Here is a 27,268-nt window from a genome sequence, read left to right as displayed (position 1 = left end):
AATGAATTAATAAATAGATTAATTTAAAAAGAGAGAGGCAAAACACTAAACAAAACTAAACAAACACATAAAATACCAAGAGACTCTAGCATCATTCATGCTTTTAAAGGTACTTCTAACTTTGCGGTTTCTTTTGGTTTTGTTTTTTGGTTTTTTTAGGATGGAGCAAGAATTCATCTAGTTCTGGTAACTGAGAGGTAGAACCCTAAGTTAAGACGCCCTGTTACTGGGTGATTGTAATGCATGCCTTTAGCCCCAGCTTATGGGAGGCCGAGGCCAGCCTGGTCTACAGAGCAAGTGTCAGGACTGCTAGAGGTACACAGAGAAACCCTGTCTCAGAAAAGGAAAAGAAGTGGATGGGGGAAGATGCTCTTTCTGTTGAAATGGCAAGTGTGATAATAAATGTATTCCAAGCACCCACCCTCTATGACAGGGTTCTGAGCTGTCCTTAGGTCCTGTCTGTAGGAGGAAATCACTTTGTGAAACCTTTCCCAAGTCAGCCATCCATCTGTTTTAGTGGCAAGGCAGGCAGGCTCACTGAAATAATAATTGTTTAAAAATTCCATTCCTCACTCCTATTAGTAATCCTTCACATTCTGAAAGTGAAGACAATAATTGCAAGCTAAACTACAGGTTAGCCACAAAAGGATTCTTTTCTCATATATATATATATATATTCATTCCAGTTTTAAGACAGTGACATGTATATATGCTACTATATCCAAACCAAAATGATCAAAACCAAACCAAAGATGAAAAATTGGTATCATTTTAATAGTCATATCATTTTTCCTCCAGTCTCATTCCTCCAGCATTGAATACTAGTTGCCAAGATAGTGTATTTAGCAGTCCTAAATAGTATGGGCTGACGCTACACAGTCAGAGGTCCTGTCCTGCCAAGACTCAGTGTCAGTGCATGCAGGACAGACCAGCTAGGACCTGAGATACTTCTGCCCAATGGCAAGCTTTCTGGGTCAGCTGTACAAAAGACAGTGGCCAGTTTAAATAGTGGAGCTCTTATGATCCTGTGCTGGTGAAGTGCCATATAGCAAAGACCCAGAACTAGAGCCACTACCATGTTCATACTTGCGTTGGGAAAAATTTTAATCTATCTGTATAACTACTACAACCTCCCCTGATATAAATAACAAAGGTTGAGCTGGGCAAGTGGCACACGCCTGTGATCCCAGCACTGTAGGAGGCAGAGGCAGGCAGATGGACCTCAGAGTTCAAGGTCAACCTGGTCTACAAAGTGAGTCCAGGACAGCCAAGGCTACACAGAGAAACCCTATCTCAAAAAACCAAAATAAATAAATATAAATAAATTACAAAGATTAACAAGCTTTACTGTCCCAAAAAATACTTGACTCCTAAGTTGCTTAACTTCATCCAGAGTTATACTGAGAGCAGAATTTTTCACCATGTATTCCCACTCTATAAATGACACAGTAATTTCTTTCTTCTAAGTAACTGAGCACAGTACATACTTAAAGAACTTGACAGAAACCCCTAAGGAAGCAGCTCCTCTCTTTTCTTGCACCACTGCCTGCAGACTAAAAAGGTTAAAGAAGTTATCACATTCATCGGGTCAGTTTTTGAATGGGTGAGGACTGTAAAATTAAGCGCTGCTTGGGTTTTTTAGTTACAGGCATCGTAGAGAAGAGGGCAGTGGTTCAAGTTGATAGAGATTTATTGTGCCTGCTAATTGCTTTATCTTTCTCACGTTACTTAAAAGTTACTGTGTGAAATCGTGATAAATGAATAAGCTGTGCTTTATTGGCTCTTATTGACATTTTACATGTTTCTAATGCATTTTTAACCCCCATTTGGAAACTGTCAACTCAGCACACATTCCTTAGATACTATGAGCAAATGAAGTAAATAAAACAACCTTCCTGACCCTTAAAGTAGAATTGGCCCATGCTTCATAGGCTTTCAAACATATTTCTGCTAGGTGATTTGCTTTGGCCTCCATTGCTTCTCGAGACAAGAAGTACAAAATTAAAATCTCTTAGTCTTATTTCCTCTGTAATTTCAGTGATGCTCATAACATTTTGAAGAGATGTCACTTTGAAACATAATGCAAACTTAAGACTATAATTTCAGACCTTAGCATCAATATAGACTCCAGTGGAGACACTGTCACCTATCTCCCACACTAGTTCACACTTGGTGTAGAGGGCTTAGAGAAGGGCGTTGCTTTTATGAGGGCCAAAAGCTACAGTCATGTCTAGGTACATGCAACATGTTTAAATATTAGTCTTTGTCACCTTCTTTCTGTCAGAGAACTACATGCAACAGCTCAGTACTCAGGCAAACTGGACTTCTTGCCTGCTTCTTAATACCTGCTCAACCAGCAGTAGGGAATATAGGATGACCCTCCTGTGTGCTGGGAACTTGTATATTAAAGATCATAACAGGTTGCAAAAAAATTACCCATTTAGTTCCTTTCATGACTGGATGTCATTGTGCATTGGGGATAGTGGACAGACACTACTTTCTTTTAATGCTGTTTGATTAAAAAACACTACAGCAGAATGCTGCTTTATTGATTGACTTGATATTCTCACCAGATCCACAATGCAGGACAAAAGAAGAAAGTATATTTATGAATCAGAAATTGATTTACATAAAGCAGACAATCTGCTGGTTGTTTGAATGTAGAATGTTCTGTTTTGTTTATTGGCCACAGGGGCAACAATCTCATACTGCTGATGCCAGAATTCCGCTTTCATGCATTTGCTCTGAAATGACAATAGGCTTCCGCCTCTTGGTGTTTAGATCTGCTTCATTTGGAAATCTTTTAAGTAGTAATAATAATAATGTTTTGAGGAAATTGAGTGGAACACTAAATTATTCGCTGATACCTAAGTTCAAACTGTGCAAGGCTAAAGAAGCTGAAAATCAATGCACTTTTAAAGTCATTAGAGATCATAAATGAAATAAGTCTGTATTGCTTTAGCTAAGCTTTTAGTGTGCTGTGGTATTATTATAAAATCAGCCTGAATCTGCATTAATTTCACAGCCTTTTTCTCTAAGCATCCCAAGGGTACATGACGAATAAAATGTAAATTTCACAAGGCAGTGTTTTTATTAGTACAAAGGGTGATGAGCCATGTAGTTTGCATGGTGACCTGCATGGTGGCCAGTACTGCTATCAAAAGCAGGGACCAGCACTACAGATGCTAGCAGTTTTATAGCACTAGATAAAATCAACACAGAAAGCTTTATAGGGCTCATAGTAGATGTTCGGAGAAATGTACATCGTCTTGTGTGTGTTAAACTTCAGGTCAAATCTCTGATTCCTTTCTGAAAGTTACAACTTCCAAAGTCATGGAAATTTTGTACAAACAAATGACAGCTTTTATAATTTATTTCGTATGCACTGTTGAATTCTCTCACAGTAATAGTTTGTTTTGTCAATAATTAGTAATTACTACTCTGTAATGGATTTGGTATATCTGCTTACATTTGAATAGCATCAGTTGATATTTATGTATGATTTTGACTATCCAAGACGAGTTAGATATATTTACTTGTTAACATTTTCAGCTCTTGAAATTTATTTGCTAATTTACTCTTGGTGTGATGAATTCTTATTTACTTCTTAAACTTTGGTGATACATTTTGAAATACAAAGTCCTACTGTATGCATGCTCTCAGTGTAGAGCTCATCAGCCAAGGAGAAGTTAGAAAGTAGCCCACTTTTATCTTAGAAAATGCAAGTTGCCTCCTGCTACTTTCAAACCTTGTGGATAAAGAAACGTATGCAACGTGATCCCTAGTTCCCTTTAAAATATAATAATAATAATAAGCTGATGAATAAATTGTTCTGCTTTGGTAAGATTAGCAATTCAGCACTGCGAATAAAAAGCAAAATAAGATAAAACCAAAGGGAGAAGCTGTTTATTTTTATGTACTACTGAGAACAGTGTCGTCTTGTGGCAGTTCTCGTAGACTGTGTTGGTTTAACAAGCGTCCAACCCTTTTGTCTTGTTGTTTTTGTCTTTCCTGCTCCCTGTCCCCTTGTTTCCCACAGGCTGTGCGTTTGTCACATTTTCTACAAGGGCAATGGCACAGAATGCAATCAAAGCCATGCATCAGTCTCAGACCATGGAGGTACTGTATCATCTGCCCTTTCTTTGTTTTCTTTGTGCAAATGATGGGGAATGGTAAAGCACTTCTCTCCTGTGTGGATTGTTGACATGACAATCACAGATTTAAACTTTCACCATTTCATTTTTCATCCACTCATATCTATTCCTCTCTCTCTCTCTCTCTCTCTCTCTCTCTCTCTCTCTCTCTCTCTTTCTGTTTCCCTCCTCACTTCCATTCCCTCTTCTCTCTTTCCACTTAGTGCATTTTTCCCCTAATGACTTGAAATGTACTTTAGTGAAACCTTCCACTTGCCCTACAGCTGTCTTTTGAGCCTTTGATTGGAGTTCTGAGATATGAGGCACTTGAAGCAAAGTGTCATTCTTTACCTAGAGGCTTGAATACATCCCCCACAGCAGGGTTGGTATGGACCAAGCTAAGCAACCCCCACCTCAGATCACTGTTGTAACAAATCACCTGGTTAAAGGTCTTAATATAGTCAAGCAGAATTGTGTTTTCATCTCAGGAGTTTTGAAGAAAGTTAATAATTCTCCTAATTAGCAATGAAATGCTAATTTTCAGTTTCCTAAAATATCAGATTGGTCCTTTTAATTAAAAGTGAACAACAAAGAAATATATGTGCTCAAGTCCACTCTCCTAAGAGGTTGTGGACTTGAGGAACAGGACAATCACCAACGTGAAATATGCCACAGGTGGAGACGCACAACTCTCTGTGCTCAGTCTATGATTTGGGGTATGGTCTCTCAGAATTTTGCACAAGAACATCCCAGAAGTGACATGCCATCACTTACTCTGTTCTGTCTCATAGGATCATTTGAGAGTGCATGTGCTGCTGTGTCATGTACACTGTGTCTTTGTGTGGGTGATTTTCTCCAGAGGTGGTGGCCTTGTGCTGTTACATGAAGCTGTGTCTTCCAATTTGAACAAAAATATTTTCAATTTCATTTCATGTGCAAAAAAAAAAAATAGTAATTGTTTGAGCTTCTTTTTTTAATCCCCCTTTAATTGGGGTTTTATTTTTTGTTTTTGTTTGTTTGTTTGTTTTTGTTCTTGCAATGCTGCATCTTCCAAAGCATGCTGGGAGCTAAGTGATCATTATGCGTCATGTGTTATGGGAAACTCCTTTATCTTAATCCAGAAGGTGGGTGGAAAGGGTGGAGGGGATGTGCATGGCATTGTTACTAGGTGTTTACTGTACTTTTTTGAGTTGTAACATCAGCATTGCAAAGCCTATTGTCTTTTTTGAACATTCATTTTGACTTTGATATTCCTAACATATATAATTAATTTGTTTTCCTTACAGTGCAATGCATTTTTAAGACAATCCCACCCCTACCTGAAGGCAAGCGCAGGTGAAAATCAAACATAGCAGAAAATAATAAGCAGGAGTCCAGTCTTGTACACCTGCAGCCACATTCCTCATATTTTGGCTTCCCTTTTCTCATAGGCTGCTCAAAATTTGTGGATTTCCAGCTATTTTTCAGCTTAGATGTTAAAATAAAAATGCTGTTTTAAAAAAAAACACTCCTCATATGTACATATTTACATATATGCATTTAGCTATTTTTATTTCCTGTAATTAAGGAATTTATACCAAAATTGATCTCCCCTTAGATAAGGTTTTCAAGTTCTTTTGCCACTTAAAAGTGCTGCCATCCCCAGGTGAGCTCATAGAGGATGTTGACATGGTCCGAGTCCCCCATTCTACTGCACAAGAGCCATAAGGCAGAACTGGGCAAGAGCCGAAACCAGAATGAGGCTTTCATGCAGAAAAGCACTGTAGAAGGCTGGCACAGGGTTAGTCTTCAGATTGCTTCCATGATTCCATCAGAGTTAGTATACTCCTTTTTAAAACTGGATACCCATGCTTAAACAAAGGACCCTCAGTTTGATTTACAAATTTGACCTTAAAACAGAACACTATAACCCACACAGTTCTACTATAATCAAACCACTAGAGGTGTTTGCTTGAGTTTTAACTAATTACATTATTTTCAGGACTTTGGTACACATCTTAACAAGACATTATTTAACTTAAAATGATGTAAATGTTCAAAGATTTGTTTTTAAAACACGCATATAACATCTATTTTCCCATATTTTTCTGTGTGATCCCCACTTGTTTTTCTTTCTTGACTTAAACAGGTCACTTTTAAAGCTACAATTGTTTGCCTGGTTTTATGCTTTTATGCCTTTTTTCACATTTAAGAACGAGAAGTCAGTAAATGTGCTATTTGGAGAAGATAGAAAATGCTATCCTTCCTTATGGAACACGTTTGATGCAGCACTAGAACTTTCTCCATGAAAAATTTCTCCATGTTATTTTCGTCTTTAGAGTATTTTGCTCTCTTTTAATAAATAGTAAAGTACTGAAATATGAAGCAGATAAGAAAAATATATTAATTTTTAATGGTGGAAGTGTTACTATTATGTAATTTATTAACATTTAACATTCTGTCCCATGACTCTGCCTATCAGAGATATAGGTTGATAGATTAGAAGTTTCACACTGACACAATTATCTCAATTTTCTTACTTTCTTAAATAACAGACTTGATAACCAAATATAATTCATAGCTAAGTTCCCAGTAACTACCCAAAGTGACAAAGAAAAACGTGCAAGTTTGTGTTTTAGAAGAAAGAAAAATGACTTAATGGGAATGGAAGGGAAAATGGTTTAAATAGTATATCTTTTGTGAGAGAATTGTTGCCACATAATAAGATTTTATTTAATCAATTGGGTAGAAATTCCTTTTTTAAAAAAACCTAGCAGAATGGTGATGGACTATGCTCCATGCTCCATATCCAGGACAGAAAGCTTGGAAGGAAGAGTATTTTTCAGCAGAGTTCTTACCAAGTATTTCAAGGGTGCTTGGGATAGGGCCATGCTGTTTGAAGTAGTAGGCTAATATTTCCCAAAGATTATATCTAACTCAAAAATTAATTTATTTTATTATGTAACTTTTGACCATTTCTTTCTCACTATTCTTACTCCTTACCTTTTAAAGGAAATTAATACTGAATGAGGCTTGTAGAATGGTGAGATTGAGAATAGAAGCCATGTAGAATCCATTTAAGGTGCGTCACTTTATCTAGGCACAGTGGCGCACGCCTTTAACCCCAGCACTCAGGAGGCAGAGGCATGTGGATCTCTGTGAGTTCGAGGCCATCCTGGCATACAAAGCAAATCCAGGACAGCCAATGCTACACAGAGAAACTCTGTCTCAAAAAGACAAACAAACAAAGACACATCCCTCTGAGTGGAGGAGAATTGTGCTTCGGAATCTTTTGGTTTGCTCTGGGGACTTTGGATAGAACAGAAGTGACATGGAAGAAGGAAACAGACTGTCTGAGAACATGTGAATAATTACTTTGACCAGTGCCTTTTTTTTTTTTTTCATATCTTTGACCTTCATCCATGTTTCTAAAATGAAACTCACTTCTCTTATTGTGTCAAAATTATTTTCACTGTTCCAGTGTTCAGAGATACATAAATGAAAATAAATGACTGGTTAACATTGAGTGAGATATTTTCATTCCAATGGTGATTTCTGTTCCTTTCTCCTGTACCTGTATATGGAAATAGCAGATACACAAAGACAAGACTATCTTTAAGTCAAGCAAACTATGAAGTATAATTATAGATAACGCCTTTGTCTTGAAGGAAGTCCTGGAAAGTTGAAGGAAGACACATGAAGAAAGGCGAGGCATTGTAATATCAAAACAAAAAAGCAGGTGGCTTCACCAACAGAGATCCCTTTAAAGAAACCAGTGACAGTATATGGAGTTTTCTGTTGATGGTACCAATCAGAGAAGAAGGAATATCAAACCATTAAAAACCATTCCAGACCATTCCATGTGCTCTAAGACAGGGAAGAAAGATCAATGCGGCGATGACTTAATGTTATACAGGGATTCAATCAGGCCGTAACATCCTCTTCACTTTCCAATGTGTCTGACCACAGGGCTGCTCTTCACCCATTGTGGTGAAGTTTGCTGACACTCAGAAGGACAAAGAGCAAAGACGCCTCCAGCAGCAGCTCGCACAGCAGATGCAACAGCTCAACACTGCCACGTGGGGAAACCTGACAGGGCTGGGCGGACTTACCCCACAGTACCTGGCGGTAAGTGCTGGAGAGCACAGCTCTCTGTGTGGTCTCCATGGAGAGACAGAACAGAACTCCCAAACTGTCAAAAGCTAATTTAAGTATGCCAAAATTTTTACTTTCCAGACATTTTGAGTCCCAGAAATTAGAAAATCGGCATTAGGGTAGGTTTGTGTTAATTAAATTGATGAGCATAAAAATGTGTCTAATTTAACTTTGTAGACTGTTGGCAACTGAATAAAACCCAATACACTAGACTGACTTCTAAACAGTTTGTGCTAGATAAGAGGTGCTCCTGCTTGGTAACTGGTCGGCTAAACTCTAGATTCTAAAGATTCCAGGAGAAATGGCAGAGACCTTACCAGCTGCCACGTTAATGCTAGTAGAATAGTAGGTAGGGAGGCCTCAGTCTCCACCCTGGATGACACGATTGCTTCCTTTGTAGGCAAACAGACTCAGTTCTTTGAACCATCTCTTATATCCTTAAGTTTCTGAGTGTTTCCTTTGTTTTAAGCATCTCTTGGTTCCCCTCCTAAGATGTAAGCTAGACAGAAGAGTGATCCCAAGTGTGGGCTTTAGAACCTTCTGCAGCTTCCTGTAGAGACTGTCCATGTGGCCGGGGAAGAGGCCGTGAACACTCTGCTCCTCTGCTTCACTTGCCTGTTGGGGAACCTAAGTTCCATACGACATGTTTATGAGTGAAGTTTCATTCTGTGGTTTTTTGAGGCTTTTTATTCTAGCCTGGGAGTGTTAGCAAGGACATATACACGTCTTAATTCTGTCATTCCGCATTTTAACTATTCCTCGTAGGAACATGTCGTCCACAGGCTTTACTCTAGCAGAAGCTATACTGTTCTGTGCGGCAGTCTTCCCTACTGTGTTCAAAGGGGAGGTGAGGATAAGGGGCCCAAGGAGGCCTCTAGCCTTTACCTAGATCATGCAGCTGCTAGTGTCTATGGGCCTTCAGCTAACACAAGTTTTCAGGCTTTATCACTACCTCTGCCCCTGGCCCCCGCTCAGCACAGTCAGCCATGAAAAGGAGCGGTTCAATAAAGAATAAGCCAGTGAATGGATAAATAGATGGATGAGTGGGGTCCGGCATGCTTTTCTTGTCTTTATCTAAGACAGTAAAAGATTGACTATATTTACTGTTATATTCTGGCTATTTCTCTATCTTATCCTTTCAAATGCCATGGATATTCTTGCCAGGTATCTTACTTAAATATACATATATGCTGCCATGTTTTTTCCCCTAGTCTGTTGCCTGGTAATTGTATTTCCAAAAAAGAATTAAAAAGTAGACTATAACCTGTACCCTAGAACTGTTCTGCCCCCCAATAGTTTACTTTCTCCTCTTCCAGAAGTAATCCATATTCTAATTCTTTCTTCACCCTTTTTTTTTTTTGAGATTATAATTGAAACATTTCTCCCTTCCCTCTCTTCCCTTCAAATCCATATGTGTATATGTATAGGTATATTCATATATGTCCCTAAATATAGCCTGTTTCATCCATATAATGCTACCTGTATGTATGTTTCCAGCTGATTGTTTGGCACTGGACAACCACTTGGTGTGCTCTTCCCTGGGGAAAAAACCACCTTTCCCTCTCCTACCTTTCTTCACTTGCCTCTAGCTTTTTATGTAGAGTTGAGGCCTCATGGGTTTTTCCACATCCAGTTTGGCATATCTATTGCTGTCAGCCTTGTTCAACTCACATTTGAGCAGATCACGTGGATGTAGCTAAACAGTCTTGTAACTATACCTCTTTATTTGTATATTCTATCACTGAGTTAGACATTCATTAAAAAAGGTTTTTAATGTAAAAATAAAATTATTTTCACAAATTTGTTGTTGAGGTAGTCACAGACCATCAGCTTAATTCTTTGTGCCAAAAATTTTTTTCAAAGTTGGTATCATGCTTGCCTTTTTATACTTTCTATGAGCCCAGCTTCTTGTTTTACCATTTCTGAAAGCCAGGACATTTCCCTTGCTTCACAGCTCACAGAAATCTCTGATGTTCCTGTGACCACATCTGAAAATTATTTTCATAAGTTAAAAGAGAATGAAATTCAACCCCATTTATAGAATTGACTCTTTATAAGCTGTGAGTAGGTTTTCTCATGTCCTGATACCAGTGTTTTCTTGGCCATACTTCACTCTGTCACTGGAAAGCCTTCTTGTCTGAAAGCGATTTTGTCCCTTATTGCACTATCTGCTTCTGTGTTAAACCAGAATTCAAGCTTGTAATTATTGGTGATTGTTTCTTGACTTTCCAAATAGTTGCTTACTCAGCAGGTGTTACTAATCCCATAAAATACCTTTAAAGCTAATTTTACAACTTTAAACAAAACAAAACAAAACATTCTATAAAGGGGGAGTTGACACTTTTAAGCACAAATGGATGAGCAACTCAATGAATCAAACCAAAATAAGTTTTTTTATGTATTAAAATGGATAATCCCTAGGTTTTCTCATCTCTCTTCCTGTTTCCTCTTCCTGTGTGAGTTTGAGAACAGGCTTGTGTGTATATAGCTGTATGTTTCCTCGCATATAAACTTTATCTTTGTTGATCTATCTTACCAAAAGAAGAATGTCTCTACATCTACTCAGTGTCTTAAGATGGAACCTAAATTAGACTACAGTCCAGCCAAGGTGGACAACAACATTTCAGAACTGGAACTATGTGTCTTTACCTTGTGACATCCACTGATTCTGCACAGGAGACAATGGGCTTCTAAAAGTAGAAAAATGAAGCCAAGCCTTTTATAGGCTTCGTTATACACAGATTCAGTGTATACCAGATAATGTTAGATTTTGGCAAATACTTTGTCCTTTTTCTGCTGGTAAAGACCATTAAAAACAGTTCTTAGGTCTGCAGCCATTACAATTTTCACCATTGTTCTGAGTCCATAAATAACCTGTTTCTGATAAAGGATAAAGAAAACTGACTCTGGCCATGGGGAAGGAGCTTACAAGGCTGAGGAGCTATGAGTAGTTGGTGGCCGTTGGTGAAGGAAAGCCATTTTTTCATTAGTATGTGGCCCCTGATGGGTTGCCTGTGCTCCAGGAAAAGTCCCACACCCATTCACCATTGCATATGGGTGACTAAGTGGACCCCATGAGATATTTAAAAAGAAGACATGAAATTCAGAGGAGGATACTTAAAGAGGGAGTAGTGAGAGTTGGAGGAGGAAAATGGTAATCAAGGTAAACTGTACACATGTATGAAATTCTCAAAGAATAAATATTTTTAATGTCATTTAATAAAGAAGGAAGGAAGACTGAGCTGGGAAGGAAAGTAGAAGAGAGGAAGAAATGGACCTTGATTGACAGAGATGAGTTATAGTAACTACTAGACTGCAGAGAGTTATCATTAGTCATGCTTTGTTGGTTTCAAAAGACTTAGCACCTGGTTGTTAAAAAGAGTAAATTGATTAATTGTTTTAAGGCAGCCGTGTTAGTTAGTTTCCCCAGTGTCTGTGTTTCTTAATGGAGCTTAGACATTAATATGCATTTACACCTCCAACTCTGGGGACCTTCAGCCCGTCAACAGGGAGTGGCAGCCAACTATATCAATGTAAAAGAAACTAAATTTGTACCCAGTATGATGGGGAATTGCCTTGTCTCCGCCTTGTTCTGAGCACTTGCGTTCTTTTGCAGCTTCTGCAGCAGGCCACCTCCTCCAGCAACCTGGGTGCATTCAGTGGCATTCAGCAAATGGCTGGTAAGTCATGAAACAAGACATTCCTTTTGACCTTGCTATTGTCTGAATTGTTGGATGTTTCAGATGATAAAGGAAAGAACCAAAGAGAAAGAGTAAAGAATATAATATGGGATAAACTAGCTTTTTGTGTCTTGGGTATTAAAATGGGAATCAGCTGCTCTGAGCTGGTTGTCTAGCCTTTGCATTTCATGCTCGCAGTTCACCTTGCAGAACAATTATGAGGGAGGCTGCAGGTTTCTGCAGAATATATTCTTTAGTTATTTGTGAGATTTTTAATGGGTTGATGACTGGGAGATTTCCAGCAATATTCCTATATATAAGAGCAGCTGAAATGATTAACATCTCTAAATTTTTTTTAATAATAGGTAATCAGTAAAAATGTTCTGACCTCCATAACAAAAGCCAAGATCACCATCATACATTTGATACAGTTTGTAGTCCCTTGATAATGCCAGACAATTAACACGGTGCCTTCTTTTAACTTTAATACCCAGTTAACTCATAGTCATCAGAAGCTTTATGTAAAAGTATAGTCTTTGTTCTCAGAGAAATCAAAGTGTGGCTGTATTTGAAAGTAGCTTATTGAATGGTTTCTTTTCATAATGAGCTGTGCCAGTAGCTGCTGCAACACGGTGATTAGTGAAAGGTCAGTCCTACTGTGCCACCTTCCATGCTGACACCAACCCTAGCTCAGGAACAGGAGATAGTATGTGCAGAAAATCAAAATACAGGACCCATTAACCTGCCAGGAGGATCGTAGAAAGCTTTTTCCTTGTTTGATTCCAAAAGGGTAGGTGTGGGAAAGGCAAAGAAGAGATTGGGGAGGGAGCCGAATTAGAATGAAGCAGTTTTCTTTAATTAGGGGTGCCCCTAATTCAGTAAACCAAATCCACATGTGTAAAATAAAAATAAGAGCCAGGTTTATTTATGTGTCACTATAGAGATTCCTCTTTTCCATTTAATTTTTCCCCAAATGTATACCTTTAGTTGGTTTTTATGGTGGTGGAGTTTTGGCTTTGCTGCTGCTGCTGTAGTTGTTTTCATTCTGAAAGGTTTCCTCAAAGCTGTTCTGTGGATAACAACCCAGTGGTCTGTTGTGGTCTACAGAGTAAGGGCAACTCATCAGATTGTTATCGCTGTAATACCGCTTTTAGATCATTCAAAATACATATTGTTAAATGATTGCATTGCATTTAAGACAGTGTGTTAGGAAGCTGGCCTTAGAGCTAAGAATCATATTGACTGACTAATGTATTTATAGTGAAAGAATCTGGAAAGATATTAGTAAAATATTCAGAGGAGTTTCTAGCTTTGAAAGGGAAAGGGGAAAAAAACCCTCCGTTGCAAGGTCCTAAAATACATGCTAACATTTGTCACATTTTGAGCAGCTGGGAGAAATGTTTCTCTTCCAGCAGCACAGACCCACCCAGATCCAAAATTAGGGGTTTTCCTCAGAGGTGGCCCAAGGCTCCCCTACTCCCAGAGCTGCATTGTGCAGAAAAGGTCATTATTCCTGAGGCTGTGGCCTAGCATGCCTTCCCAGGTGGACAGAGTGCCCTGCCATATTTCATCAGGATGTGTGTGCCTCTTCCATGTCAGCTACAGGTCAAGATGTCAGCATTTACATGTTCTGTGTGCTCATTTGAAAACTCAGGGTATCTAGGAGTCACCCTACAAGGTGTCATGGAGCAGGTGGCTAATTTAAAGACACTCTGAAAATGATCGAGGGGTTCCCAAAATATCCTTCTCTTGAACCTTCATCATGTTAAATTCACCACAGTAAGTCTGCACACACTGTGAAATCAAATACTGAACAGTCCGTTATGTGCCAGCATTTTGGATATTAAAGTATTAAAACATAGGTATCTCACCTCTTTTTTTGTGTAGCTTTATAAAAACACTTCTCACTTATGTGAACAATCAAGTTTCATCTTTCTAAGTATTTAAAGCTTTATGGTTGGTGGGGTATTTAAAAACAATCAAGTTTCATCTTTCTAAGTATTTAAAGCTTTATGGTTGGGGTATTTTATTTTTTCCATTAAAGTAATAAGAATGTCTTGTCCCCACAATAGGACTTAACTTTGGTAGGACTTACTTTTTGTACTTGTCATTTATTTACCAGAGCATTATGAGGTGGCCATGGTGGGTGGGCGACATAGATTTATTGCTGTTTTCGTTACTGTTCGGTTGTTGTGAAGAGACACCATAGCCAAAGCAACTTATAACAGAAGCATTAGTTGGGGCCTTGCTAACAGTTTCAGAGGGTGAGTCCATGGTCATCACTGTGGGGAGCATGGTGGCAGGCGTGGGGGATAAGCTGACAGCTTCCACCTGGGCCATAAGCATTATGCAGATGTGAATAGGTCTGGCATGGGGTCTTGAAAACTCAAAGAACTCCCTAAACAATCCACCAACTGGGAACCAGAAATGCACTACACGAGCCTATGGGAGCCATCCTCCTTCCAGCCACCACACTTTCCAACTCCTCCAGCTTCCTAAAGTTGCCCCCTCCCTTACCAGAGGATCCCTGAGTACCTCAAACTGGCCAGGGCCTGAGGTCAGGCTGAGCTTCTGGAGAGCAGGGCCTGTCCTCCTGTAATGGTGCCAGAGACTAGTTCTGCATAGAAGACTGAAAATAAACATGTAAATTGACAGGTATAAATTCATATTGTAGATGCATTCCCGATAGAGCTCAAGTCAAATGCCCAGTTTTTTAATTACAAAACTTAGCTTTAGCCGTACATATAAACTGAAAATCATCATAAAAGCCATTCAAAAGGTGCATTTCTGAGAGTTTGGAGATAGTTTGTCTAATATAAACATGTTACTGAGTACATTATACATGACAAATACAGTAGAAGCCATGGCATAATAAGGTGGAGGGAACCCAGGAAGTCATTTCACCCCAGTCCCACCTGCTTTTCAAATGTTTATTGAATGATTGATAGTCTGACATGGTAAAAGTGATGAAATACACAGTTCATAGTGCCAAAAAGTACAAAAGATTTTGGAAAACAATACTTTTGGTTATCAGCAGCTTTCAAAGCATCATAGTCTTTCGGGAGACAGAGACTTAAAAACAGTTTGTCTACATGAGCGAAACATTTTTGATTTGAGGAGAGAACAAAGGCAAGAAACAGAAAAAGTTAAGTTTTAGATGACTAAGTAATCGTATCAGTAAATGCAAATGCTAGACTATAGGCCCTGTAGTTAGCTGCCTTTCTCTCTTAGTCACAGAAATCATGTCCCTTGGCCCTCAGCAGTTTCTGGCATAGTTAAAAAGCTATGCTATACAAAATCCTTGCAGCCTGTCCCTCTTGCTGCTGCAAGTTAAGTTTAAAGTACTGGCTACTGCCGGCATCTTGGCACTTACACTAAATCATATTAAGTCGTGTGATGTCTGACTTCCCACCATCCCCTGAAAACCTGTAAAAATCAGAAAACCCCTTTTGTTGCTCAGAGCATCTGAGGGTTTTCCCGTACCAACCCCATCATACTGCGTGTGGTGGTCATGTCTCCTACCTAGCTCTTCAAACTATCTCTCCTAATGATCTTATAATGTTTATTCTAAAAGGTGATTTCATATAAGCAAGCTCCTTTTCTAAACCAGATGTGTCTGGCCTGTATACTCAATTTATAGCATAATGAGCTATACTTTATACTGTAGCTATACAGAAGCTATATGTTTTCTTCAAAAATATTAACCTTTTCCATTGAAACTACAAACTTTTTATGATTTCTATAAGAGGGAACCTTTACTAAATATGGAATTTTATAGCAGAAATGGATTTAGGATCAAAATAATCTAAATTCTTTTATTTTTACGTACTATGCTTCCTTGCAGGTAATTGGTTTTATTTTCCCTTTTAAAACTTCTAATAAAGGCATTTTCACATTTTACTCTCCTCTAATATTTGTTCAGTGAATTTTTGAAGTTTGAGAAATGCGGGATCTGGCCTAAGAGTGTGTATCTTAGGTGAAAGAGAAAAGAACAAGGGCCAAGGCTCCTTTTTGTCCTTAACTTCTTCATGGCTCCTGTGGCACCTTAGGAGACTTTCCAGTGAGAAAATAAGAGAAGCACGTCACGTTTGCATTTAACCTAGATCCTTGGAATATCACACAGTTTCAAGAGTATACCAAAGCCAAAAAACCACCTCTTTGCTACATTGCAATTGGAAAAACAAAAGTATGAAATGGTTAGATAAGGTGCATTGAGACCACAGCCAGTGCCCTGAAGTGTTCTGGTGTGGATTAGCTATAGACCTCTCAAGTAGCAGTTCATGAGTATGAGATGGTTAGCCTGCCATGTAGCAGGTGGGCAAGTGAGGCTCAGAAGGGCTAGCAAACAGAACCCAAGTCATTAAGCTAGTGGGTATGGGTCCATACTTCAGAACCAGTTGACCTGAGCCAAACCCTGAGCTTCCTCTTGTCATCCATCTTATGAAACAGCACTGTGTCCCAGCCAGGCTAGGTATGTTTGCATAAACACAGCTCCAGTGACATGCCTACACAGATGGCCTAATGGCAAGTAACAAATCCCAGTCGATAGGAGAGCCCTGCAGCTACTAAAGAAGAAGCTGCTCAGAGTGAACAGGAAACCACCTCGCTCACTTCTTTCTGGGAAATGCTTCCAATTTATTAAGGCTGTGTATGTCAAAAAAAAAAAAGAAAAAGAAAAAGAATCTTTTTCCAGAACGAATTCTTTTCTTTAAGACAAATTCTCACCATGGCTAGCCTCAAACTCAGTATGTGACCAAGAATGACCTTGAGCTCATGACCCTCCGGCCTCTCCCCTCTGAAGTGTTAGGATTACAGGTATGCACCAGCAGAAGTGTGGTGCTGGGTGTGGAACCCAGGGTTTGGCACATGACAGGCAAGTACTCAACCATCTGAACTATATCCTGCCCCTAGAATCAGAAATTCACAGTCAGTCATAGAGATTCGAAGCTATAGGTGAAGAGACAGAATCAAATGGGGCTCGTTTGTTTTGACTCTAAGCTGGCTGTAATTCCCCTCTAGAAGTCTGGTCTAAATTTTGAAAGTAACAAATTGTAAAGTAAGACATTTGCTTAAAACAACAAAATACTTCTCCTTTTGTGAATTTACAACCCAGTCTCTGAGAAGATGGTCTGGAAGTCTCTCACAAGTGGAGAGGAGGCTTGCACAGTGTCTGGGCGGTCTGAGAAGCTTCAGCTGGAGCGGCTCCCGGCATGAAGTGTGCTCCTAGGCCCACAAAGAGCCTGTGTTCCTCCCTGGCTCTCCAGCAGTCCACACCACAGACACTTCCTGGGAATGTGCTAACAGGCCTTATGAGAGTGTTCTATAACCACCCATCTGTCACTTTTTAACAGACCTGATTGGCAAGCGCTTGTAACAACTGACATCTGTTCTCACTTATTGATATGCAGATTTATGCTAATTGCCATGAACAATAAGACACAAAATTACCTAAGGTGAACATTAAATTAAATTTTCATGCCCTTCTCCTTATAAATAATTTTTTTAATCTTAAGTTTCAAGTAGGAATATTGTGCATCTGTTTCGTACATAATTTCTTCATTTTTGAGGATTTTTCTTCTTAAATAATGAAAACTTAAATCTCCTTAATCCCAATTTCTTTTCATAGTAACTCACTTTATATTTCCTAAAACTTAAGTGCTTTGCATGTCTAGTCACCTCATTGCCCTTGGTTTGAGAGGTACCCAGCTGAGCAGAAGTTAAATGTGGCCATTTTTCTTCTCAGAAAAGCTGTTTGCCAAGCAGAACCAGCTTCCAAGAAGGGTTACAGGCGCCTTCCAGTCTGGTGCCCTTTCATGGTGAAAGAGAAAGTCTGAGTGGGGGTGGGAGGAAGGGCCTACCTACTACAGGAAGCAAGAAAGAAGGGAAGACAGAGAGCTCTCCTCACCACAGGAAGAAGTGACAGGAAGCAGAGATCATACAAGACTGCCACTGGAGCCCTAGCTGTAGGCTCGGGTGCAGGGAGGGTACAGCAGAGCTCATAAAGAGAGGGGAGAGTTTACACTTCCATCAGAGCCTCTGTGCGTGGGAAGCAGAGTGCGCCTGCCCCACCTGCTTTCCTCACATAGAGCCATTACCTTTTCTTCAAACCACTGACCCTAAGGAAGAAGGGATAATAAATGAGATGTCTAATTTTGAGTGAGAACACCCTGGCCAGGTACCTATTTGTGGCCTCAAGAGCCCAAACCTGTCCCCAGGGATATGTTTGTCAGTCAAAGGTTGAGAAGCACCACGCCCAGTAAGTTTCCCAGGCTCCTTCTACTGACCCTACAATCATAGCCGTTATATAATGAGGTTATCTGTAGCACTTAGACCAGAGACTGGTGAGGAAATGTTCTCAGAGATGGAGGCCAGGAGAAGAGGTGTCTGGCCTGTGTCACACTGGAGGAGGAAGAAGTACTGTGTCCTGTGTTCACCTGCTGTGCATCCTCTGTTCAGTTGGTGTGAGAACACAGCCAGGGCAAGGTCATGGAAAGCCCTTCTCCGGCTTCAGGGCTGGCCTGTGGCATTGCCTGGTGTCCACCTCTGTTGTGTCCTCTCTTCAACTACCCCCGTGGAAACAGGAACACAGACTCTGTGGCTTAGTAAGCTTCATCTGCTTCTCGTGTTGTGTGTGTGTGTGTGTGTGTGTGTGTGTGTGTGTGTGTGTGTGCGCGCGCCTGTGCGCGCGCACGTGCGCGCCTGTGCCTGTGTCTCTGTTTTGGTAAATTTGAATATGAATGAGATAGAATCTTTGTCTTCAAAAACCTTAGTATTTTGTTTTAAAGGTAAGAATTACATATAAATGGTGTTTATGTAGAATACAAAACAAGTAAAGAAGTCTGTAGATGACACACAGAAAGTGAATGTGTTGGCTGTAGACTGAGTTGTCATTAGAATGAAACCGTGAGGTGTGGCAGAATGCAGGGGCCATGGGCTCAGAAATGTATTCTCAAGGCTTTAGACAAGGACCTGATGTTGCTAAGGCGTTGAACATACCCATCCAGGCCAGTAGACAGAGAAGCTTCTACACTGGTTCCAATACTGTGCTTCCCTTAGGGAGAGTCATAGATGTACTAGAAAAGGGTCTGTTATTAATTGGCGCCAAGTACATGGTAAAGATTTTAATTTCAATGCTAAATCCTCTTCTTATATGCCCAACTGTCTATTGGAGATGTAGTGTGGTCATCCGGTTCACATCATTAGAACATTAGAGGGACCATTAGTCATGCAAGAGACAGATGGGTCTGTGCAGTGGGCCTCGCTCTTTCCAGGGTCATTGAGAGTCCAGACGCTCTTGTCACACTGCAGCATGAAGTGTGTTCACATAGCTCTCAAGAAGTTCAGCCTTGATTTGGTCTCAGTGGGTCTTTATTAAAGCCAAGCCGTTTCCATATTTGTACTTCGACTTTGCTAAAGTGAAACGGAAATGTTAGCACAGTGCTTCTTAGTGCCCAGAGCTTATGCCACTGTTTGACCGTTATCAAGGAAAGCTTTACTCTCAGACACATTTGAGCACCAGATATCACAGATTCCATGTCCTGCTTCTGTGCATCGCCACCAAAGAAGTGGGTAGCTGTTTTTGGCTTTTACCACAACCCATCAAGCCAGTGGTTCCTTAAAGAAAGGCAGGATGTGATGTGGGGCATAATGAGAACTCACTTTACAGCAAGACCCTCAGGAGCTTCTTTCAGGAGGCCAAGCAAAGGAGTACACAGAAGTAGTGCTACTTCTGGGGCTTAGCAGCCAGGCCCTGGCTCATGCACTCAACCAGCTGTACTGTGGAGGCTGCCAGGCTTAGGAATGTTGCTAGAAAAATCTATCCCCATCCCCAAGCATATATGGACCATTACCAAGCCACTCTTCTTAAATAGATCAAATTTGTTGAAGAGATCGTTATTGAGAATCTGGATTTGAGTCATGAGAAGGTAAAATTAAGGTGGTTACTTGACTACAATCTATTTTATGTAGGACTCTTCTATTTAACTCTTCTATATACGAAGAAAAACTTGTCACCTTTTACTTTCTGTGAAGAGAATAATGGGGTAAATACCTGGGTGTTTAGGAAATAGAGGAGAGGGGAGATGTTGAAAGTATGAACAGCAAAGGCAACAGGAGGAGCCCAATCGCCAATCACAGCCCAAGATCTTTCAACCCATCCTACACTCTTGCTCATTTGTATTTGCATTTGGTTTCTTAACTCTTAGTAATCATAAATTCATTCTCATTAAAAATGTTGGCTGTAGGTTTAATGTGTGTGTATGTGTGTGTGTGTGTGTGTGTGTGTGTGTGATACATCTGTCTGTCCGTCTGTCTGTCTGTCTACTACTAACACATACATGCGTAGATCAGAGGGCAGCTTGCAAAACTTGGTTCTCTCTGTCCATCCTGTGAGTCCTGAAGATAGATCTCAGTTCACCAGGCTTGGCATCAGTGCAAATACACTTAACATGACTTCAGGTACTGCCAATTTCTGTTCATTCCATGATGATTCCATACTGTGGATATGATAGATCTGGAGACATTCAGAGCCAGTGACAACTGTAGTCACTAACATTCAGTGAGTAATTCCCATTCATCGTGGTCATTTGCACCACACCCTGCATTCGGGTACAGTTACCCTGGCCACCAAGAAATGAGGAGGCTGAGTAATTTGCCTACGGATTTTCCATGTCTGGAAAAATGATCAAGCCAAGATTAGAACCTATGTCAGAACAGGAACACTTAAGCAATGAACTATAATTCCTGTGATATCTGTGCACCTGTCAAATTAAGGAATATGGAGATTACCCCATCACTTGTCCTTCAGCCACCTAGGTCCACATCTTGCCATTTTCATGATGGCTAAGTCATAGGTGAAAGTTGCCAGTCCTCATTACCCTGGCAAGATAATACAGAATACTCACTTAACTTCCATAATTATGTCTATAACACGGAGAGAAGACAATCCTAAGCAGGGATAGACGGTGTCCCCATTGAGCTGAGTCTTCTCAGAAGTATCCCTTCTTAGTACTCTGCCACTAGTAGTAGAAAGTGATATTATTAAAACTCAAAGGAGAAACAGAGCCCAGTTCCTATTCAAGATATAATCATACATATCCCTGAGGCAGCTCTGGTGAGTACAGGGGGTTAGATGTGTGTGTGTGTGTGTGTGTGTGTGTGTGTGTGTGTGTGTGCGCGTGTGTGTGTGTGTGTGTGTTAGAAACCGGAAAATTTGTGCCTTTGGCTAACATCACTTTTCCCTTTCCTTCACAGGCATGAATGCTTTACAGTTACAGAATCTGGCAACACTGGCTGCTGCTGCAGCTGCTGCTCAAACCTCAGCCACCAGCACCAACGCAAACCCTCTATCTAGCACAAGCAGTGCCCTGGGAGCCCTCACAAGTCCCGGTGAGTAGAAGGCTTTTCTCTTCCTGCACATGATACAAGACTGATGTGCATGCGAGTCTTCATGCACCCAGAGGCAAAGGGCGAGTTTAGATGTGTCTAGGACAGAGTCAGAAAAACCTACACAGGGACTTTGGTTTATTATGGCTCCTACTCTCTTAAGAAATTTGAAAGTGTGTGTTTTATTTTCCAAGGATAAAATGAGAAAAGTTTTGAGTGAAAAAATTCACATATTCACTTTACTTTTACAAAAGTTTCTTTGGGAATTATTACAGCCACCTTCAGTCTTATGGTTCTGCTTTTGTGTCCTGTTCCCTAGAAGGGGGAAAAAAATAGGAATTTTCCACTGATCCTCAAACTCTGTGATCTTTTCAGTGTTGAATTTCACACCAACTCCATACTGTACCTTTGTGTTTAAAATTCATGATGTACTAAAGGATATTGTGTCATTCATTTATGGGCACGTTCTGGGCTGCATAATTGAATGTCTTTTTTTTTTCCCTAGAATTTTTGCTGCCTTATTCAAGAGCTAGTACCATTTTTCTTTTTTGTACAAGAAATATCTAGTGTAGTTGCTTAGTTACCATGATTTGTTTTCTTTATTTTTAAAATAGAAAAAAACCCAGAATGTTTCATTGGCATCCTTCTCTGAATTGTCTGGGCCTCGATAGATAATCGCCTTTCCTTCTGTGTGACCTGTGAGGGAGTGGGCTTGCACAGTCTTGCTTCTAACTTTGAAAATCCCATGACCTTCTATCACCTGTGTCCAGATGATCAGCTAAGTGATGACAGGCTTTTATTGTAATTGTGCAAGGTTTTCTTATGGAAAAATAGGAAATGAAAGCTACCACATATCACCGACCAGCTTTCTCAAGAATTCTGACTTTAAGAAACAGTAAAGCATAACCCTTGAGCCTGTAGAACTGAAGGGAAAATAGCCCTGGGATCTTTGTAAAGCATTGTTTATCTAGCGACTTGAGACTCTCCTGGATTTATCCTTAATGTGCTAAAACCTCTAGTCAACAGCCCATAAGTGTGGTGATTTAATTCTTCCAAGTATTTTAAAAATACACCGTTACTCTATGTGGTCTTCAATGTTATGGAATAGTTTTTCTGAAAATCAACTTTTGACACTTTTCTCAAGAAATTAACTTAGAGCTTTAATTTGATCCATGGGGGGTTATCTGAATAAATCCTTTAATGACCCTATATTAACTACTTTTCTTACTCTGACCAAAAAAACAAAACAAAACAAAACAAAAAAACAAAAACCAACGTAAGTGGAGGAAAGGTTTTATTTTGTTCACAGTTCAAGGGTATAGGTCCATCTCGGTTGAGAAGTCACCACTGTAGGACCTGGAGGCTGCTGGTCACATGGCATCTACATTCTGAGACAAAGGACAAATGGTGGGGCTCAGCTCACTTTCTCCTTTTTACTTAGCTCCCCTCCAGATCATAGTGTGGTGCAGCCCACACTCAGAGTACGTGTTCTCTCCAGTTAAACGTCTCTGGAACTAGCCTCACAGACACATCGAAAGGTTCTAGAACTTGCTGAGCTGACAGTCACTATCAAGCATCCCAAACATCAGTTTCTCCCTAAGGAACACAACAATGACAGCCTTAAAATATATTAAGTATGAAAACATTATAATTCAATAAATAACATCTATAAGTTATATTATAATGGTAGGTGCTGCCTTTGTTGTAGGAGTATGGCACATAAACCAGAACTACGTAATATCTAGGAGACTTGAAGTCTTTCAGGAGATGTCAGAAAATAAAGAACTGTTCATTTAGATGAGCTAGGGCTGCTGCTATTGACAGAACAGTATAAGGTATACAGTGCAGGATCTGAAGGAAGTCGGCCTTCTCAGAAGGGAGCATTCCTGCTGAAGCTTGACTGAAGGAGAAAAGCCATGTAGTCTTCAGAAAAGGACAGATGCAGAGAGGGAGGAGGGAGCTTGGAGTGACAGTAAACTAGCAAGGACAGTGGTATTCCCAGGAATGAAAGACAGGGGAAAGAAAAATAGTGAGGTTTAACTAGGTGTGTGGCCTTGCACCTCTAATTCCAGCACTTGAGGAGGCAGTGGCAGGGAGATCTCTGTGGCGTCTGCTTCTGTGAGACCAGGCCAGTCTGGACTACATAGTGGGTTCCAGGACAGCCAGAGAAAATAGTGAAACCCTGGAGAGAGGGGGGCGGGGAGGGAGGGAGGGAGGAAGGGAGGGAAGGAAGCAGAGAAGGGGGAAGGAAGGAAAATGGAAAGGAAATGGGCCCATGTTAGTGGACCCATAGCCATTTGTTTTAGCCAGCTCTCCTATCACTGTGACAGAAAGAATGAATGCCCGACATAACTTGCTTTGTTCATGGTTTTAAACAGTTTAGTCCAGTCATTTGGCACTGTTTCTGGGACCATCACAAAAACTTCACTGTTAGTGAGAGTGTGTAGCTGAGGAGGCTATTTGCCTAATGGCAACAAGAAGTAAAGACAAAAATTCAGGAAGTGGTCATGACAAGATACAACTTTTTTTTTTTTTTTTTGTTTTTTTCAAGACAGGGTCTCTCTGTGTAGCCTTGGCTGTTCTGGATTTGCTTTGTACAGCAGGCTGGCCTCGAACTCACAGTGATCCACCTGCCTCTGCCTTCCAAGTGCTGGGATTAAAGGCGTGCACCACCACGCCCGGCATTCCAGAAGTTACTACAAGTTTGCAAAATTATGCCACTAGTAGAAGCTCTCAACATATGAGCCTATAGAAGACACTTCAGATATGAACTTCAATGTCATTCCATCCAAGATTTTGAAAATAGTGAGTTTTTTATTTTGTATTGTGTTTTTGGGTTTTGAGACAGAGTCTCCCTGTGTGTCCCTGACTATCCTGGAACTCACAGAGATCACCTGCCTCTGCCTCCCAAGTGCTGGATTAAATATGTGTGCTACCATGCCTCGCCATGAATTTTATTTGAGCCTTCTTAAAATGGAGGAAGCCTAGGAAGATGGCCTGTTTGTCAGAAAGGAATTTTAATTATATGAAAACATTCCATTTTCTTACAACCAAAGAGAAAATGTGTTTGAAGATGTATTTGCCTTTGTCCTGCTCTGTGGTTAAACTGTCCCATTGGCATGTCCCTGTCTTCCCATGGCAGCGTGCTGCCCTTCTGTAGCAGGCACTGCCTGAGGGTCACCAGCAGTGGTTTTACCTGCTTCACAGTTAAGAACCTTTAAGTGTGGCAGCAGAAACTAATTAAATCTTATATTTTGCTTATTTTTCCTATGTAAGGGAAAAAATGTTTAAGTAAAAGTAAATGAACTTTTCTGATTTCCATCAGAGACTTTTTCAGAGATGTAGAAAATGTGGTTGGTAACATTAGTAACATTCTTGGCTCTATTCTTCATCAAGATGATCACTTTAAAAGTGCTGAAATCCAATTGCCGCAGGGCTAGTGCTAGTCCACATTTATTTTTATTCCACATTTTTTTTAAATGGTGGTACAGTGGGTTCACTATCTGTACCATGAACAGCCATACTGTAAAATACAGGAAGCCTCTTCTCACCTCTACACAGGGCTTGAATTTACCCTGTGTTTAAATATGTCTCTTAAGTTCCAGACAAATTCATCTACAAAGGAAAGGGACAATTTAATCCCCAAACTATTAATTTTTTTCATAATTGTAAATTTATCTTTTCAATTTTGCATACTGAGAAAAAGTCTCCCTACAGCATTATTATAAATGATTTTAAATAGTCTTGGCTTTAAAACATGAAAGATTAAGCTTTAATTTTTGTTTTTAAAAATCCCCTTAAGCAATAAATAGGTTCCTTTGTCTCGTGGCCTTGAAATAAAATTAAAATAGTTTAAATTGCCCGTGGTTAGAATAAGTGTTTCATGCAATTATCAGATAGGAGTGAATAAAATTAGAAATTAAATCATGAAAGAATAAAAACCAGGTAAGTACATATTATTCCTTTTATGAGTTCCTCATGGGTCTCTTGGAGCCTAATTTAACCGTGTTTCTTTTATTTTGATAGGATAATTTCTTCTTTATTTACTTCAGTCTTCTATTTAGTTAATTAATTCTTGGGTCATTTTTTATTACCTAGTTCTGAAACTGTTTTTGAAAATTATGTTTGTTTTTCTAGAAAGAGACAAACTGTGTGTTCATCTGGCAGCAAGGTGTTAAAAGCAGTATTCTTTGTCTCCTACAATGTGTACAGATATGCTGTTTTTGTCTAGTAATGTTCAGAGCTTGGAAAACAGCATTACTTCCACCATATGTGAGCTTTTCTTAGGCATTTTCTATCTAAAATTTAATACTACACTCACCTACTATGTTATTTTACTGGCCTCCTGTTTTCTTTCTCTCTTTTTTCCTTAAGAAAAAGATGTTTTAAAATTCTCCAAATGTTTCTGGAAGTGCAGACTCAGTCAAGTGCACACTTCAAGATAATGGATAATTTCTTTCAATAGCATAAGACAGTTTAGAATGCCAGGAAGCCTTCCTCCCTGTGCACTGTGGGCTCCTCAGAGAGTTTGCTCTTTAAATTCTTAGCAGTCCTTCTCCCTCTCTTCCCTCTCCTTGAAGCCTCACAGCTCCAGCGAAACACTGACGTGACCGGCTAGAGCACTTGAGGTTAGAGCAGGTGGGCGGTGTCTTCATGTGCTGCAGACCTGTTCTACCCTCCTCAGATAGTGAGGACTCATGAGTGGCTGCTGTCTCTGGTCACATCTATGTCAGTCAGGCAGATGCATATATAACAAGATATAAAAATTGTCCTAGAGGTTATCCTGCAGCCTTTCAGTTTGTAGGAGGCTTTGTCGTCTTAAATGTATCTGTATTTGCATCAGCAGAGACCTGTGCTCTGTGGAAAGAAGCAATTCACTGATCTCCAAGCCACACTTGTGACCATTTCAGTATGTGCAAGTCCAGTGTATTCAAATGTGTTAGGCCTTACATTGCCCCACAATGCCTTGTGGGTGTACACTAAAGCCCAGAGAGACAGACAGAAGACACTTAGAGATACTGTCTATCTGAGGGTACTACAGTGGTGCCTGCGCTTCAGGAAGTCCACAACTGAATGTCTCCACTGACCTGTTCTGCCTGCTACCTTCCCACTCTGTTCAGCCTAATAGGATGCAGTGGCTGAGGCTCTCATCCGGCACGGCAGCAGCATACCTCACCAGTCTTCATCCTCATTGGCTCACCCCTCCAATGCTTTTTCTTGCCGCTGGCCCTAGCCTGATGGAGACCCTTGTTTTCACTCTCTGTACTACTTCAAGAGCCCCAATGCAACTCCCATCTCTGGCCATTTTGCACACTGTTGGTCAAACAAAATAACCCTGTTTAAAACTTTAAATATGGATCAATGTGATCTAGGCTAAAGTAAAACAAAATCTTGAGTATGGCATCTGGGTCTAATCTAGCTGCTCTTTCCTTTCCTGCCAGAAAGGCACTGCCTCTGGGCAGCCAAACCAAGGCATGTCATTTGTCATCACCAAACGTATGTCCAGCTATTCTGCCCTTCTTCTTACACTCTGTCTTCCTGGAACCCTAGACTTCCTCCTTCGGCTCATTCTTGTTAAGCTCTCAACTACCTTCTGCTTACAGCAGCACTTGCTCTTGTATGTGGGTGTAGAATGGCTTTAGATTTGTTAAGTTGAGACAAGACCTCACATTACTCTCGCTGGCCTTAAACTCCCAGAGGCCTGCCTGCCTCTGCCTGTGCACTGCCATGTCCGCTTTAAAGTGGCTTTTTTCTTTTTTTTCTCTGTAGTATGTGTCCTTTTTTATTATTAATTTTCTTTTTTATATATACATTTATATCATTACACATATATACAATACATTCCCTACAGCAAGAAGAACCATGAAACAATCAGGAATTATATTAATGTTACTTTCATAGTGTTTTGGCTATTTGTATTTGGCAACCTTGAAGAAA

At 40.1% G+C, this 27,268-nt stretch overlaps 1 protein-coding gene across 22 annotated transcripts in view; it reads left to right on the top strand.

The window, feature by feature from the left end:
- Positions 1–27,268, top strand: part of Celf2 (CUGBP Elav-like family member 2) — an 833,341-nt gene that overhangs the window by 769,567 nt on the left and 36,506 nt on the right. For all 22 annotated transcript variants that reach the window (XM_051151384.1, XM_051151368.1, XM_051151379.1 and 19 more), the window contains 4 exons: positions 4,040–4,119; positions 8,082–8,240; positions 11,884–11,947; positions 21,200–21,334. In XM_051151384.1, coding sequence (XP_051007341.1) covers positions 4,040–4,119; positions 8,082–8,240; positions 11,884–11,947; positions 21,200–21,334 — 438 coding nt within the window. The remainder of the gene's footprint in view (positions 1–4,039; positions 4,120–8,081; positions 8,241–11,883; positions 11,948–21,199; positions 21,335–27,268) is intronic.

The sequence above is a fragment of the Acomys russatus genome, chromosome 9 (assembly GCF_903995435.1).
Source record: "Acomys russatus chromosome 9, mAcoRus1.1, whole genome shotgun sequence".
Lineage (NCBI taxonomy): Eukaryota > Metazoa > Chordata > Mammalia > Rodentia > Muridae > Acomys > Acomys russatus.
The sequence above is the reverse complement of the archived record's forward strand: the minus strand, read 5'-3'. Positions and strand labels throughout refer to the sequence as shown.